Raw genomic sequence first — 17,959 nt, forward strand, 5'->3', positions numbered from 1 at the left:
CTAAGTTAAGTGAAAAATGGAATTGATTTGGTAGTTGAAATGGTAAAGGAACAAGTTCCCAAGTTCCATTATTCTGAAGCGCATTCATTTTGTCAAGCATGGCCTGACGCCAACCAGGATGAGCTAAGGCATCACCTACATATTTTGGAATGGATACAAACGAAATAGAGGAAAGGCAAGTATAAAAGGGTTGAGATAGTCTATGGTAACTCAAAGCAGTATAATGCGGAGAGGGATTACGAGTAGAACGTATACCTTTACGGATAGCAATAGGAAGATCAGGTTCAACTGTCGGAGGTTCAACTGTCGGAGGCGGAGGGGGATCAGGTGTTGGCAGTAGAAGAGAGTCATCTGATGAACGATGAGACATTTGACGACGATTATACACATGAAGAGTTGGTGGCGGTGGTGAATCTTTAGGTGCACTAGGCACAACAAGAGGAATATTAACTTGATTTGATGAAGACATAGAAGGAGAAGGACAAAACTTAAAGTAAAGGGAAGATTCACTAAAGGTGACATCTGCTGAAATAAAATAACGGTTTAGAGAAGGTGAGAAACATTTATATCCTTTTTGTGATCTAGTGAACCCTAAAGTTATCAAGACCAGGACTAAAATTATGAACAAAGCATGTGGACCCAAAAACTTTAGGAGGTAGAGAGTGGAGAGGGTCATGTGGAAATAAAATAGAATGAGGAATTTTGTTATCTAAAACTGAAGATGGCATGCGATTAATGAGATAACATGCACTAAGAACAACATTACCCGAAAAATGCTGAGGAACATCATCATGGATTAAAATAGTACGAGTTGTTTCAACAAGATGTCTATTCTTGCGCTCAACTACCCCATTTTGTTGAGGTGTATAAGCACATGAAGTTTGATGAACAATACCATGAGAAGCCATAAAATTTTTAAAAGAATGAGAAAGATACTCACGGCCATTATCACTGCGCAAAATGCGAATGGAAATTCCAAATTGATTTTTAATTTCATTGTAAAATAATTGAAATATTGAAAACAACTCAAAACCATTTTTCATTAAAAACACCCAAGTACATCTGGAATAATCATCAATAAAAGTAACAAAATACTGAAATCCTAAATTAGACTTAATACGACTTGGTCCCCAAATGTCAGAGTGAACTAAGGCAAAAGCACGTTGTGAGACACTACTAGGAAAAGAACTACGAATGTGTTTCCCTAACTGACACGACTCACATGATAAACTAGACACATTAGACAAACTCGGAACAAGCTGCTGCATCTTGGCAAGACTAGGATGACCCAACCGAGCATGAATGAGAGATGGAGAATCCATAATCGCGCCAACATGTGCAGATATCTGTAGTTGATAAAGTCCATGAGACTCACATCCGGTGCCAATCATCCGTCCTGAACTCCGGTCCTGTAAAGAAACAGAATCTTTGGTAAAAGAAATAACACAATCAAGGGAACGAATGAGACGACTAATGGATAATAAGTTAAATGGAGACCCAGGGACATAAAGAACACTATCAATAGATAAAGAAGGAAAAAGGTTAATAGTACCAACACCATGTGATGGTACCTTATATCCATTGGCCATGGTAACTGAAGGTAAATAACCCGTAGTAGATAGGGAAGAGAAAAAAGATTGATTACCAGTAATGTGATCTGTGGCACCTGAATCTAGAACCCAAGGGCCAAGGGAAGTAGAGTGAGTGAGGCCAGCAAAAGATGTACCTGAATGCGCAACAGAAGCCGTGGAACTAGAGTTCTGACGATCCTCATACCATTTAAGAAATTCATTGAAAATAGCAGGCTGGCCTGGGGTATCAATTGAAGTGTGGTCCATAGTAGAAGGTTGCACAGGAGCAGTTTGAGCAACCACAATAGATTTAGGAGGACGACCATGTAAGGCATAACATCTGTCAATTTTGTGGTCAAGTCTGCCACAATGGTCACACTTGTGACGCCCTTTGCCCGGCATGTGAGGGCGAGTACGATCATTATGCTGAGAGACTAAAGCAGAAGAGTCATCAACATGAGACGTTATATCAGTGGTGTGTTTACCTGGCACACGCAGAAGGGTAGAACACGTGGAAGTAAAATTGGGCACGATAGGAGATCCTAAAATTTGATCACGAACATGAGAATAATCATCAGGAAGGCCGTGTAAACCCAATAACATGAAGAACTTGGATCTTTGTTCTAGTTCTTGAGAAGGAGTGGGGGCAGGAGGTAATAACTCATTAAAATCATGAAGAAGAGCATGTAGCTTACCCAGATATTCCGCCATTGTACCATCAAGACATTTGGGAGCAACAATTGTGAGGAGATTTTGACACACACCATAAAGACGTTGAGTATCATTGGTGTATAATAATTTTGCTTGTTCCCAAACCTCTGAACATGTCTCATAGGTACGAAAAATTTGTTTTAAAGATGAGTGAATGGTAGATTTGGTAACAATGCATAATTGAGCATCAACTTTTATCCAACGGGAAACCTCATTTTCAGCAACATTAGAATAGGTAAGATGATCAACATAACCTTGACTCTTAAGCCATAACTTAATATCTGAGGCCCAAGTGTCATAATTGGTTCCATCCAATTTGTCAATTGAAAGATGAACATTGACATAATTGGTGTAAATAGATGGATCTGGCATAATGGCAGCGAAAGTAGCGGCAGCGGAAGTAGCAGCAGCGGAAGTAGCGACAGCAGAAGAAGCCATAGTGGCAGTGGCAGCGGAAGAAGCCATAGTGGATAAGAACAAATCCAGTCACCGATCAATTGGCGGCAGCAACAAAGATGAAGGCTCCGACAGTAATTCCGGCGGCGGCAAAGGCTCCGGCGAGACAGTGGGGCGGTGGCTGGAAAGTTTCAGTGAACAGTGGGTTCACCAAAAAAATTGAACCCTAACCCTATGCTCTAGATACCATATTAAAAGAAAAGAAAGAATAGGGTAAATCCCTTGTGTATATTGAACACATAGGGTTATGTTTATATAGGAAAAGAAACATATGGACTAAGCCCATTACATAAATAGAGATATCTAGTAATATCTATAATATCTCATAATATCTAATTAAATCTAATAATATCTAATTATATTTAATAATATCTAACATAAACCAACTACCAGCAAATATTGTTGAAATATTTATTATCCAATATTAGTTGTTGAAATTCTTATTATCCAAGGTTATTTTGGTGAGTTTTTAAAATAAATTTTTCAAACTTTAGAAAACTTATTTGTAATGTAAAGTTACAGTTTCAAAATTTTAGAGAATTTAGTTATAAAATATATAAAATACATTAAAACTATACAATTTTTTAATTATTTATTTATAAATATATTTAATTATATTTATGTGTTGAAGTTTGAAAAATCTTGAGGATTTTATTGAAGTTCTATAATAAATCTTTGGAATTTAACAACAGTTTAAAAAGCCTCCATTATTTTGCTGAGGTTTTAGAATAAACCTTTGGAATTTAACAAAGGTTAAAAAAATCTTCGTATTTTGCTGAGGTTCTAAAATAGACCTTTGAAATTATGCGAAGGTTAAAAAAGCCTCTGTTATTTTGCTGAGCTTTTAGAATAAAACTTTGAAATTTAACGAAGGTTAAACAAACCTCCGTTATTTTGCTGAGGTTTTAGAATAAACCTTTGGAATTTAATGAAGGTTTAAAAAACCTCCGTTACGCCTTCCATAATTCCATTTCTATTTGCTTAGTTGTTCTTTAGTTTTTTTTATTCGGTCATCATCTTGCTTCCTTCCATCTCATGTTATTTTAATTTTCGCACCTCATTATCTCATCACCTTATATTGTGTTTTTCTCATTTCCCTCTAGAAGTGAACCTTCACACTTAATCACTTCGTTAAGTTCGTGTCTGGTGGGATTCTTCTTTGGGTTTCCCACCATATTCTGCTTAAAATAAAAACTCAAACAAAGTGCCACCATAAAATGTGCAATCCTAAAATCAACTCACATCATGTGGTATTCAAAGCATGGTTATCTTGTGTTTAATTTGTTTTGAGTTGATTTCTGCCTTTAATTTTCAACACATTTCAATTATTGCTTTTATCTTCAAGCAATTTCAATTCCGCCTTTAAGTTCTTGTCATTTACAATTCCACCTTTTTATTCATTAAGCACTTTAAATTCTTCTTTTGAATTATTTTGTGTCAATTTATTTTCCCTTACCTCTTTTGCTTGAGTCTTATTTTCTCAGTGCTCTATGAGTCTTTACATCCATTCTAGTTATTTTTGCTTTTAATTGTGAACTAAAAGTAACTACAAATTGTTTAAGTGGTAGTTGATTTAGTTCCAAACAAAGAATTCAAGTGATCATATGAATTGAATCCCATTCTCTTTGTGAAAATTTGAAAGTGAAGTAAAAATATGCATGTCAAGAATGTGGAACTATTGAATCAATAAAAAAATAACAAAGACAAAAGAAACAATTTGAGACATTCCCTTTTCAAGATTAAAATATTAAGAGGATTCTTTTTATGTGGCAAATTATTTTCACATTTGTGAAACTTAATCCTTCTTACTATTACACTTTCTAAGAAAATTAAAAACTTCATAGTTAAAAGTTTAAGTAAGTTTCTTTGTGTCTTCATAAGTTCTTTTCTTATTTGTCTTATTAAAAGTTTTGTTATCCTCTAAATTCTAATTTGGTTTAGATTTCTTTCATTTATCTTTTATTGCTTGCCTTCAAATCTTTCTCTAGTTTTGTTGGGGGTTCTATGGTGAGCAAGTGATAAGAGCTTTAACCTCTTTCACTTGAAGTGTTGCTACCAAGTGTAGATCTTTTGGAGTTCAAATCTTCCTTGTCTTCGGGAGAGTCTTCAAAGTCACAATCTCCTTATAAAACACATCTTTTGGGGGAGCTTGCAGATACCAAGAGGAGCTTGGCCCACAAAGAAGAGGAGTTTAGGCAACTAGTGGAGAGATTGCAAAGGCTAGAAGATACCCAAGAGAGACTAGTTAGAGAAAGGAGGCGGGAACCTAGACGCACTATAAGGTATCATATGCACTACGGGAATGAAAAAGAAGAAGAAGAAGAAGAAGAAGAAGAAGATGGGGAAATTGAGAGGCCAGCCGTGATCTCTTGGTATGATTTGAAAGAATGCATGCGCGCGGTTTGTTCCTCCTATAGGAAAGAACTCTTGTTGAAGCTCCAACAACTTCATCAAGGACCTAGGACGGTAAATGAATACTTTAAAGAATTGGAAACTACTTTGACTAAGATTAATATGCATGATAGCGAGGAGTCAAAGATAGCTAGGTTTGTAAGTGGTTTAAGGAGAGAAATTCAAGATATTGTAGAGTTATACGAGTACTCTTCTTTAGAGAAATTGGTTCACCTAACCATCAAGGTGGAATCACAAGTTTAGGGATCAAGTAATTAATGAAAACCAAAGAAGTTAATGAGGATCAAGTAAAAATGAAAACCAAAAGAGAAAATGAAAAAGATGAAGAAAAAAAAGACAAAACGGGTATCATCATCTCACCTCACGCTGTAAAAACAACAATGTTGACTCGTACAAAAATTACAAATTGTATTTCATAGGTATTCTTCTTCCTTATCTTTTTCATCTCCTAATCATTCTAAATATCTTTGATAAAGAAGTTTAGGGATGATATTCAAAAAGCCCCTAAATGTTTTCACCTTCCAACAGAATTTTCATAAACCAATAATTTCATCTCCAAATATTCTTTTCAAACATGGCCTGTATGTAGAACTCACCCATACAAACTCCGAAAGCTTAATGAACATAAGTTTTATTCACATAAGAAGTCTAGAAATGTTTCTATCTTTCCTGTAACCAAACTAACTATGTTATTTACAGGAGTTCTAAATTCAAGGTCGAATTCTTTCCAACTTGGGGGGAACGATACAAACCAACTAACAAGCAGATGACTAAGGACACCACAAACTCTTTACAACTAGGTAAGTCATTTCAATATACAAGTGATATGAGTTGATTTTAAGATTGTTCATTTGATTAGTGACACTTTACTTAGATTTAGATTTTAGGATCAACATAGGTGAGAAGCTTAAGGAAAATTTTCACTAGACATTAACTTAACAAGTGTTAAGTAGATGTGAAGGTTCATTTTCATAAGGCCAAAGGAAAAACACAATTAATGGTGAATATGAATGACAAATATAGGTGCGGAATTTAATCAAACACAAGATGTGCAAGACATGAACCAAATTGAAATTCAAGAACAAGAACAAGAACAAAACATATTTTGGAATTGAAAATAGGAATGGAAATGGAATGGAAAAGAGATGAGTGAAAGGAAACTTAGGAGTGGTGGATTTGTGAATGATCATGCCACTTGGATGGTGAATTTGATCCAAGATAAGTGTAGATGCCGCCACTTGAGAGCTCACAACACTCATAAGATAAGACTCATGGTTTAGAGAGACAATGCTCACAAAACTCTAACACAATTTGTGTATAGTAACTTTACTCTTCATTTAACTTGTGATTACATGAGGTAGACCTCCCTATTTATAGATTTAGGAGCCTTGGAAAAGAAGAAAAGAGGATAGAATGGGAAAAGGGAAAAGAAGTGGGCAGTCATAGGATTTGACTAAGTCAATCCTGTATTCTAGGCTTATCCTTCTAGAAACTAGGTCAAAATGCCTTCAAATGGGCTAGGAACAAGCTATGATAATAGATATTTGTATAGACAATATAATTGGAAGAAATAGATAACTCATCTAAGTTATATTTATCTAATATTTTATATTAAATTTCTAACAATAGAAAATCCACATTAAAAAATAATATATCAATAGTATTATAGCATTTATTTATACGAAAAATTATAAATAATGCATTTTGATAATTCAATAAAATAATAATATAAAATAAAATCAATTATTAATATGATCTCAAACATTTAAAGTGAAAAACTAATATAAATATATTATTTTAAGAAAACAAAATATGTATATATATATATAAATAACTATTAATAATAAATATTTCTTTTTAACCATTTTCTAATATTACATTTTATTACAGATTTTATTTAATAGAACATAATATTTTATTGGTTTTATTAGTTTTAAAATTACCTATAATGAATAATAAACAATTTTAAATGTTATGTATTTTTAACATCATAAAAATTAATGAAAAATATTTATTTTGTAATTTTTTATATTATTTTTAATATTATAATACTTAGTTAATTTTTATTATTTTTAAAAAATATGAATATCCATATTTATTTTTCTTATTAGTACATATAATAAAAATAATAATTTTATCTTGTGCGTTTATTACACCATAAAATTTAGAATATTATTTACATTTTTAACTTAATAATTAAATAAATTTAAATTTTTTCTTACTTTAAATTTTAATTGAGTAAATTCGGTTTGAAGTATAGTAGCCTTAAAAATTAAAACTGAAATATACTTCATTTCTCACTCTTCGACCTATGGTAATATCCACCGTACAATATTTTAATATTATTATCAACACAAATATTATGAATAGAAAATAAACTTTTATGTATTTTAAAAAATATTAACATAAATGGTTATAGTAAAAAAATTATAAATAATTATATAAATATTACCCCATTTGTTGATTTGTTATATATAATTATTTTTAACATTTTTGAATATTATTCTTTCTACAATTTTAAACTATAATTAAAAATATATAAAATTTAATACTTAATAATTTTTTATACATACTTATTGATCTATAAGAGTCAACTCTTTCAATTTTAATTTAAGTTGTAAAATTTCAATAATTGAAGCTAACATTCAGTTACATTTAATGTTTAGAAATTGAATGTTTTTGTTTTTAAAACTTTATAGTATAAATACATTAGAAGCATTTTGAAATAAAAAATTGTTTAAATATATATATATATATATATATATATATATTTAACATTTATAAAGTATTAAATCCAAATATTTTTTATACATTATCATTGATTTTATATGGATATATTAATATTTCAGTGTAAAGTAAAAAAAATATTTAAATTACTTTGATCTTAGGATGATATTTTTTTAATAATATTGCTTTCATAATTGTCTGACATTTACCAAAAGGTGGACAATTAAGGGTGTGGTGTCACTATTAGCTACAACAGTTTGAAGCAAACTCAACATGAACCAAAAGAAAGACATTAAATACTTAATTCTGCTAGTAGAATTAACTAAATTCAGATACATTTGCATAACTATATAAATTTTTAAGTGTTTCTTCTTATTCTTCACAAATAATTATGAGAATACTTTGGGAAGACAGATGAAGTATTTCTCAGAAATGATGCACCTTTGAAACTGGTCAAATGATATGATTCTAGAAAAGATGCAGCCAAAAAGGTGATACATAATGACTATCGTCGAAGTTGTCTCTGCAAAAGCAAATATTAATTAAATGAAAACCCCATTTCCTTTGAATGAAGATAATGCTTGTGATATTTATTTTTAATTCATAAAATAAAAGGTTCAAAGAAATTTCTATATCATCTCAAGCATAAACAAAACTTGCATAGTGAATACAGGAAATATTTCCAAGTGTATATAGTACTTACTCTAGGGACATTGTTGACAACTTGGGGTCTCCTATCTGAAACTCTCTCAGGGTCTGGTATCAACTCTGGACTATCATGCTTATAAAATGCTTGTAAAGCTTTTCCAATAAATGGACGAACAATATTCATTTCCATTGCAGACAAATTTTTATCTGCATTAGACAGATAATTATAAGTTACATTTGTCAGCAAATACATAAATAGACATGTAATCAGACTAATAGCCTGTTTTCTCCAACCAATTTTTATCTACCTTGAAAAAACAGTAAAAATTTCAAAAAGACTGAACAATGGCATAGGCATCTAATTCTCAAAGCAATTATTAAAAAAATGAAGTGTAAGAAGTGGAACAACGCAAAACTTTCTCCACTCCCCATATTTCAATTTAATTGTATAATTACGGAGAGAATTATGAGCTCTACAGTAGAATACAGTATTTGGCATCAACTATGTCTGACAGTGATCTTCTATAAGGGGAAAATTTTGTCTTGTTTGGTAGTTTTTCAATTTTCAAATGTCCAAAAACAAAACATAAACAAGATTCAAACTATAAAACATGTACTGGAATCAGAAGATTTTACTTCTTGTAATCTGCAACTGCCAAAGACTAAATTGTTATATTCACATCATTCACTTTTATTTCCTTAAATTTAGCTGTATGGAAACTCTCTTAAGAACATTGATAATACACAAATGAAATAAGAAAAAAATAGTGTAACTTGTTGGTCAGTTACTTTTATACAGAGGATGGTTGTATTACCTTTCAACCATGCCCAGAAACAAGTTTAAATTTAAATGAAACAACGAATGCATATATATATATGATTGTATGTTAGATAAAATCCTAGTTGTAAACAGAAAAGAAACAAATTCTTTTTCACCGATGAAATTTGTGTTTCCTAGCTTAGTTTTCAAATTCTGTTCGGTGCAGTAGTTATACCTTTCAATTCTGTTCGGTTTTCATTTGTTGTTCTTCAATTCTTGTTGCTTGATTCCATTTGACAATATATGGACTTCCATATGAGCTTTGGTTCGGTGCAAAGTCTTGGTGAGTTCTTGAATTAGAACATTGATCCAATTCTAAGTAAAGTGCCAATTCATGACCAACTCAAGTTGCTCCTAAGAATGTCAAAGAATCATGTATTCTTGTTATTGCATTCACATCAAACAATTACAAAAAGTTGAAGTGAAGCAAGATAGGTCCTCCAATTCCATCAATGGAGGCCACCATTCTCATAGACCTTCCTCTAGAGGTTCTTCCAATGCTCTTGGCCATGAAGGAGAACATAGAAGAAGGAGACATCACCATCATTCTCATGGACATAGACATCACCATCATCTTCATAGAGATAGACATTACCATGAAGATGGATATCACCAAGAAGCCAAGTCTCAAATTTCTTTTGTAAAAGTACTTAGCTTTAATGGAGATAGTGATCCTAATGTGTACTTAGATTGGGAGGCTAAATGTGAACAAATTTTTAAAGCCTATGAGGTCCATGAAGACCAAAAGGTGAAAATAGCCTCTTTAGAATTCATAGATTATGCCATGAAATGGTGGCATAGCATTGTAATGGACATTATATATAACAAGAGACCTCCCGTGGTCTCTTGGAACAATTTGAAAGAATGTATGCGCCTTAGATTTGTGCCACCACACTTTAGGAAATACCTATTGTTGAAGCTCCAAAGGTTTCAACAAGGCACGCTAAGTGTGGATGTTTATTTCAAGGAATTAGAAACGCTTTTACTTAAAGTAGAAATGCATGAAAGTGAGAAAGCTATGATAGTTAGGTTTGTGAGTGGTCTAAGAAGGGATATTCAAGATGTTGTTGAACTTTAAGAGTATTCATCTTTGGGATCTTTGGTTCACCTTGGAATGAAGGTTGAATCCTAACTTGCAAAGAAAAAGGCTTTCAAAAAGTCTCCCAATAATGATGGCTACTATAACAACTCTTGGAAAAATAAAAAAGCTTTTTCAAAATTTCCTTATAAAGATTCTTCTTCCAAACCTAAGGATTCTAAGCCTTCTACTTCTAATTCTAAATCACCAACCAAATCGTCTAGTAAGAAATGTTTTAAGTGTTTGGGATATGGTCACATAGCTTTTAATTGCCCTTCTAAAAGAAATATGTTTATACATGATGGGGTAGTGGTTAGTGAGCATGATTCTGAAACCTCTAGACATTCTTCACCTTCTAGATCCCCAAGTGTGATTGAGAGCGAAAGTCCTTGTGAAGGTGACTTATTGATGATAAGGCGACTATTGGGAACAATTCCAAAACCTTTGGATACTACCCAAAGAGAAAATATTTTCCACACCCGCTGTCTTATCACCAACAAGTTATGTTCCTTGATTATTGATGGGGGTAGTTGCACTAATGTGGCTAGTACAAGAGTTGTGGAGAAGTTAGCCTTACCCACTATCTCTCATACCAAGTCCTATAAATTACAATGGCTTAGTACCAAAGGTGAAATCATGGTTAGCAAACAAGTCCTCATTAACTTTGCAATAGGAAAGTATAAGGATGAGGTTTTTATGTGATGTTGTGCCAAGGGAAGCAACTCATGTTGTTTTAGGAAGGCCTTGGCAATATGATAGACATGTTTTACATGATGGCCTATCCAATACAATGTCTTTTTCCTTCCAAGGGTGCAAGGTTACTTTAAAACCCCTCTCTCCCCAAGAGGTTCATGAGGACCAAATAAAAATGAAAACTAAAAGAGAAAATGAGAAAGCAAAGGAAAGAAATGATAAACCGAGTCAAAATACTTTATTAACTAAATCACTAATGTTGACTTGTGCTATGCCTCAAGTTGAACCTCCAAGGTATTCTTCTTCTTTGTCTTTTTCATTACCCAAAGTTCCTACTTATACACCATATTGGATAAAGAATGTTAAGGATGATTTTTTCATACCTTCTATTTTTCCAAAAAATATCATTCCTAAACAATCTTTTCCAACATGGTCTGTCTATAGGACCTTTTTTTCTTAATTCCCTACATTTAAAAATTCTAAGTCATGTTTTCCTTTCTTTTATTCAACTGTTCATTTTGATAGTAAACTGACTTTGTTATATGCAGGGATTCAAAATTCGTGGACGAATTCTCTCCAAATCGGGGAGAATGATGGAGATCAAATAGAAGAGGATTTCACTAATGGAGGAAGAGGCCATCCACCCAAGCATTTAAATTCTTCCTTCTAGTCTTCTAAAAAATAAAGAAGAAATTAAATAAAGAGATGACCAAACCTAAAAGAAGACTATAAGCATTCAAGAATGGGCTCCAATTAATTTCTCTCTTTGTAATTTCTTTTGTATAAATTTGTAAATAATATAAAATAGCTTTAGGATGGAAGACACTTCCATTGTATAGAATCTTAGGCGCAAGTTTAGGAAGGAAGGGACTAGAAGAGTGCCTTTTCACACTCCTTCTCCCTTTAGGCGCTAGCTTGTCTTAGAAGGCATTAGAAGGTGACATTTTAAACTACTTCTCTTTTGTACATTTGTAACCAGCCCTCTCTATTATAAAAGGGGTGCTTAGGTCTTTGAAATAATAGAATTGATTTTGAGAGTAAGAAACCTCTACCAAATTGGTGACTGAGTGAGAGAGGCTTATGTCTTCTTCTCTTCTAGTCTTATCTTGAGGGATTCCTTGGGCTCTCAAGTGGCGACATCTGTTAGAAAGGATGGCTTTAAACTAGAGGGGGGGTGAATAGTTTAAAGATGGTTTTCACAAACTTTTAAGCTAAGAATGAAATTCCTTTGAGAAACAATTGATAAGGAAATCAGTTTGCCAAAAAATACAAAGCAAAAACAACAACACCATAGGTGACATGCCCTTCTTGCTTAAAGGAGATACTCAGGAACTTTGATTTGTCCCCTGTCATGTGTTTCGAGCATCCACTGTCTACCACATTTGCTTGCTCTCCTCCAAGATTTCCTACAAAAAAGATTTTCAAGTACAAAGATTTGGTCCCCTTATGAATGTGGGTCCATTTGGTTTACATTCATCAATTGAACCTTTATTGCACTTAGGAATCCACTTCATAAATCCCCTAGGGACAACATATTTTCTGATTTTACAGAACCTCACAGAATGGCCTCTTTTCATGCAGTAGAAGCATGTAACAATCGGTTGTTTCGATTGTCCAATCGGTTGTTTTTCTGGCATTTTCGAAAAAGACTTTGAAAATCTATCTTGCTTGTTCTGTGGGTTAAAACCCAATCCAGCTTTTCCAAAAACACAGTTTTGAGATGCCAAGACATTCTCAAAGTTGGATTGACCTTTAGAAAGCTTATCCACAGTTTTAACAAGATAGTGGACCTTCTTTTCAAGATTTTCGCAATTTTCACAAACTAGAGTATTACACTTGCAAGAGGAGTTTTTGTAAATGATTTCAAGGTTTTCAAGATCTGTTTTTGAATTTTCTAATTCCTCTTTCAGTGATCTTACTCTGTTTTCAAGCCAGCTATTCTTTTCTTTTAACCGATTGTTCAAGAGGGCCAATCGGTTGACTTCTTCATGTGTTTCTTGAAAGGCTTGAAGCAATTGACTATAATTTTCAGAACTTGAGGAGTTAGATGAACTTACACTACTTGAGTCATCTTCCTTTCTGGCCATAAAGCAGAGGTTGAGGCTTTTCTTGTTTTGCCTTCTTTTCCTTCTTGCTTGACTTTTTGACCTTGCCTCCTTTGGTTCATTGTTTCCATGAGCAACCTTGAGTGTGTCCCACATCTCTTTAGCAGTTTTGCATTTTGATATCCTAAAAAACTCATTAGTATCTATTGCAGAAGCTAATATGTTTTCAGCAGTACAATCAAGCTTGGCCAATTTGCATTCTTCATTGGTCCATTGGAACCAAGGTTTTGCAATCAAGGAACCATTCTTTTTAAACTTTGGAATGTAAGGACAATTCTTGATTGAATCCCAAATTCCTTGATCAATAGATTCCATAAAGATTTTCATTCTGGCCTCCCAATACTTGTAATTGAATCCACAGAATAAAGGAGGTTTGTAGATTGAAGCACCTTCCTCAAAAGACAGTTTTCCAGCCATAGAAAAAGATTTTCGGATCAAACTTGAATAACTTTCAAGAACCAAGCTCTTGATGCCAATTGTTAGAAATGATGGCTTTAAACTAGAGGGGGGTGAATAGTTTAAAGATGGTTTTCACAAACTTTTAAGCTAAGAATGAAATTCCTTTGAGAAACTATTGATAAGGAAATCAGTTTGCCAAAAAATACAAAGCAAAAACAACAGCACCAGAAAAACAATCGGTTGTTTCGCAGAAACAATCGGTTGTTTATACCAGTTTGCAAATATCAAAACAGAATTTAAAAAGATTAAGGATAAAGAGAATGCACACAGATGTTTATATTGGTTCACTCTAAACCTAGAGCTACATCCAGTCTTCTCAGGAACCACTGAGGAAATCAACTAGGCAATCAAACCTAGATCACTTACAACACAACCAAGAAAGTAACCTTGAACCCTTCAAGAAACACACTTCTCTTGGCCAACACACCACACTAAGATTGCTGATCTTGATCCCCTCAAGAACACACAGCCAATCTCAGCAAACACACAGAAAAAGTTCTTACACAGATACAAGGATTACACTTGTTACAGAAGCAAATCTGAAATCAATACAAGAGAAATCCTATCTCACACTCTTTGATCAATCTCAATCTCTAAGCAATCTCAACTCTTTGAAAATCTCAAAACTTGTATTAATTGAAAAACTCAAATCTGTTTTTCTGTATATATTCAAAGATGTTGTTTGTTATCAAATCTTAACAAACTATTTAATTGGATTTAAAGATTGGTCAAAGCATTTAAAGACTGAAGCGTATGTAGTTAATTCATTAAAAGCTCAGTCAAAGATAAAACAGTTTTTCTGTTATGGTACCAAAATAAACAATCGGTTGTTTCTTCGAATCAATCGGTTTTTTTGGTTCTCAAGGTTCAAACATGTGAAAAACAGTTTTCAATCTTTTCTAAAAACATCTAAGTATAAACAATCGGTTGTTTCGACAAAACAACAGGTTTTTTTTCACTTAGTTTAAAAAAACATTTTTCTTTCAAAAAGATTGAGAGTGCTTATGCTTTGGATTCAATCAAGAGTGGATTACAACACTCAAACTACCCCAGATCCTAACTACAACAGCACAGCAACAGCAAGCACAGCAAAACCTTCAACATCCTTCAAAGGGGTTTGGATTTTTCAAAGCTTGAACACCACATGGTTCAACAACATCAACACTTATCTTGAAGCCAACCATCCTTCAAGTGGCGTGCACAATTCCAATGGCTCAAACCACATAAGTTTCCTTGTCCTTTTCATCTTCTCATTCCTTTTCCATTCCAAAACAATCTTTAAAACATGTCTTTGTTGTTTCTTGTTATTCCAATCGGTAGAACTTGTTTGTCTTTTGATTTTATTCGGTAGTTTCATTTGGTTTGCTTTTCTTGTGGTTATAATTGAGTTTCTTGTAGTTTTAATTGGTGCAATTGTGTTCTTCTTTGTTTTAATTGGTTCATATGTCCAAATATGGGTTTCTATGAGAGTTTGACTTGGTTCTTATGATTTGGTGAGTTCTTGAATGTTTAAGAACATTGATCCAATTCTTAAAAAGTGCCTAATCATATTCCAACTCTTATTGAATCCATAACATGTTCATATCATATCCCTATCATGTTCTTGGGTTCATATCACCACCTAATGCAAATATGTGACTTAGACCATCAGTGAAGTTAGTGATCTTCTAGTAGGTTTCAATAATTAATAATCCCAAATTTGTGACTTCAATTCATATATCATACATAAATATGTCACTCACATTTCCATTCCATGTAAACACACACATATGTGTGTGCAAAAAAAAAAAAAAACAAATAAAAAAAAAAATATATATATATATATCACAATTTACTTCAATTAAAGTAATAAATGATTGAACCTCACAATCTATTAAATTTTACATATAAGCATACATATACATAACACACACCCGTGAAAATTTGAGAGACTTAAGATCGTTAGGGTACCTGACAAGTTCAACCACATAATTGGTGACGAGGAATTAAGGATAAAATAACATCTTCTTCATGATTCTTTAGAGGGAAAAGTGATAGCTTTTGTTCCTAGAAACTTGAGAGCTTTGATCATAGGAAAGTACCTTGAGGATATGAATGAATTGACTGATATCGAATGAGTGGAACAATTTAGAGAGTGCAAAATTTGTGTAGCGAAGAATGATTTTTCAAATAAAGCAAAACCAAGGATACAAAAAATTTAAAATATGTTTCTTCGATTACTTAATAATCTTAAGGTGTTTTAGTAATTTAAAGTGGAGATGAATATGGGATGAAGACTAGACGAATGTATATACCTATCATTGTCCCTGTACTCAATTTAAAAATTAAAAATTATCCATTCTCATACATGTATATGATTAATGAGAGTATTCTTTATCAACCTTGAAACGAGCTCAAACAAAACGTTTAAGTATGGATTTATTTGTTTATTATGCTATAGATGAGACGTAATATTGAGAAAAAGTAGAGGTGAGACATAGAAAAGCCAAATAACAATTGCATTGTGTGTTGATTTTGAATAAAAGAAATAATAAGATACGTTTCAACATAAAATGTGGCACAAAAGAAGTTGTTAATGTCCATGAAAATATCAATTTATGATATTCATACCCATATAATGTGATATTAAATTTAAATTACATTTTAATTAAATTTCATCCATGGAAAACAATATTATTCAAATATATTCAAATTTATATTTTGGCTTCTTTAGTTGATGCATATATTTAAGTGAGGGATTAAAATTTAGAATAACTTAAACATTTCTACTCACTTATTTCTACTTATAGCTTCTTTGGTAAGGAACCCTCCCATCTCATAGCTTGTAAAACAAGACAAACTAACTCTAATAGCATGTTTTGCTTATGTATAACCATTTCCTTATACCATACTTTATATATATAAAAAAATACTAGAAAACCATCGTTCTCTCCTTCATCTATCTATATTTTCTTCAATTTCCATAACACATATTCTTCGTTATGGCCTTCATGAACCTTGACACTTATTTTTGGCTTTTTTTTATTTTATTTTTCCTTTTAAGCCTTTGTTTCCCAAAGAAATCAAAGATAAATTGTTTGAAAATGAATGTTATTGATCGTTGTTGGGGACAAAATCCTGAATGGTGGAGACACCAATCTCAGTTAGCCATAAGTTTTGTGACTTGTGCTTGCAAGATGATAAATAACATTGGTAATGACCTTATTCATTATAAAGTTAGTCACTCTAGTGATGATCCTATAACCCAAACCAAACACCTTAAGGTATGAGTTCATCATTGTATGTGATCCGGTCGGTCATCGGTAGTCGGTGACATCAGCAACAGATAGCCACGTGGACCATTCTTAGTGGGACGCGTGGGCTAGGGAAGCAGATGTTTCATTGAGAGGGTCACCCAGGGGTGATCGGTGATTAGGGGTGGTGATCAGAGAGGATCGCGATCAGCGCCTAGATAAGCACCTGGAAGCAGAAGGCATGGCACTATGGTGTACCGATCGGTCATCTGGTGTGAGCGATGATTATCGGTCATCGGTGTATTGTCATCGGGTCTTCGTGTTACACGCAGTTAAGCTGGGGACAAAGGGTGATTCCTAGCGAGAGCGTTGCATGCGAAACCTTGCGTGACAGAGTGTCAGAGAAAGGAGAAGTTATGTGCCTTGTAGTGTCGTGCACGAGAGTGGCCTAAGATAGCTGGTAAGCCAGTCGGTGAGTGGTGCTCTCTCAACCCATAACGTGCATGGTGCAAAGCAGAGGTGATCGTTCACACTGAGGTTGCACGAGCCACCTAGTTGAAGAAACGCGCTAAGTTACTTCATGCACGGATAACTTAGGCGTGCAACAGAGGTGCGCTTGGACCCTCAGATGGTGCCACGTGTAAGGTGAGATGTGAGTCACATGTCTCCACGCGTTACCATCTGGAGAGAGGTTCGGCCAAAAGTATATAAAGGACATTCCGCGCTCATGCAGGGAAGGTAAGATTCATTCTTGCAAGTTACTCGTTACACACAGAGAGAAAGAGAATCACAGAGTGCACACGGGTCTCGCTGAGATTCTTAGTTTGTAGTTCTTTGGTGGTTTTGCAAGGCTGACTTGAGCGTCGGAGTGGAATCGGCCGCTAGAGGCGCCGTTTGGTGTGTTTTGCAGGTTGGCTTGGAGTTCTTGTGGAGTTCTTGGAGTGTTCTTGCACTTGTCGCGGTCGAGGAGGAGGAGGATAGAGTTTGACGTGGCGAATCCTTCGACGTTCGAATCCCCTGCGAGATCAGTATGCATTGCATATTTA

General features: G+C 33.6%; 1 protein-coding gene and 1 long non-coding RNA gene across 2 annotated transcripts; both read right to left on the reverse strand.

The window, feature by feature from the left end:
* Window positions 1–1,322: 1,322 nt before the first annotated feature.
* Window positions 1,323–2,338, reverse strand: LOC150028025 (uncharacterized). Its single transcript, XM_090301792.1, has 2 exons — window positions 1,646–2,338; window positions 1,323–1,409 (listed from the first exon to the last, which is right to left on the reverse strand). The coding sequence occupies exons 1-2, from the start codon at window positions 2,280–2,282 to the stop codon at window positions 1,372–1,374; spliced, it is 675 nt and encodes a 224-aa protein (XP_090157918.1). The 5' UTR covers window positions 2,283–2,338; the 3' UTR covers window positions 1,323–1,371.
* A 5,813-nt stretch (window positions 2,339–8,151) lies between these two features.
* LOC137837561 (uncharacterized) lies at window positions 8,152–8,734 on the reverse strand. The gene is made up of 2 exons (XR_011085486.1): window positions 8,581–8,734; window positions 8,152–8,400 (listed from the first exon to the last, which is right to left on the reverse strand). It is a non-coding gene; the product is annotated as an uncharacterized LOC137837561 (long non-coding RNA).
* Between the last annotated feature and the right edge of the window lie 9,225 nt (window positions 8,735–17,959).

The sequence above is a fragment of the Phaseolus vulgaris genome, chromosome 4 (assembly GCF_051622355.1).
Source record: "Phaseolus vulgaris cultivar YP4 chromosome 4, ASM5162235v1, whole genome shotgun sequence".
Taxonomy (NCBI): Eukaryota; Viridiplantae; Streptophyta; class Magnoliopsida; order Fabales; family Fabaceae; genus Phaseolus; species Phaseolus vulgaris.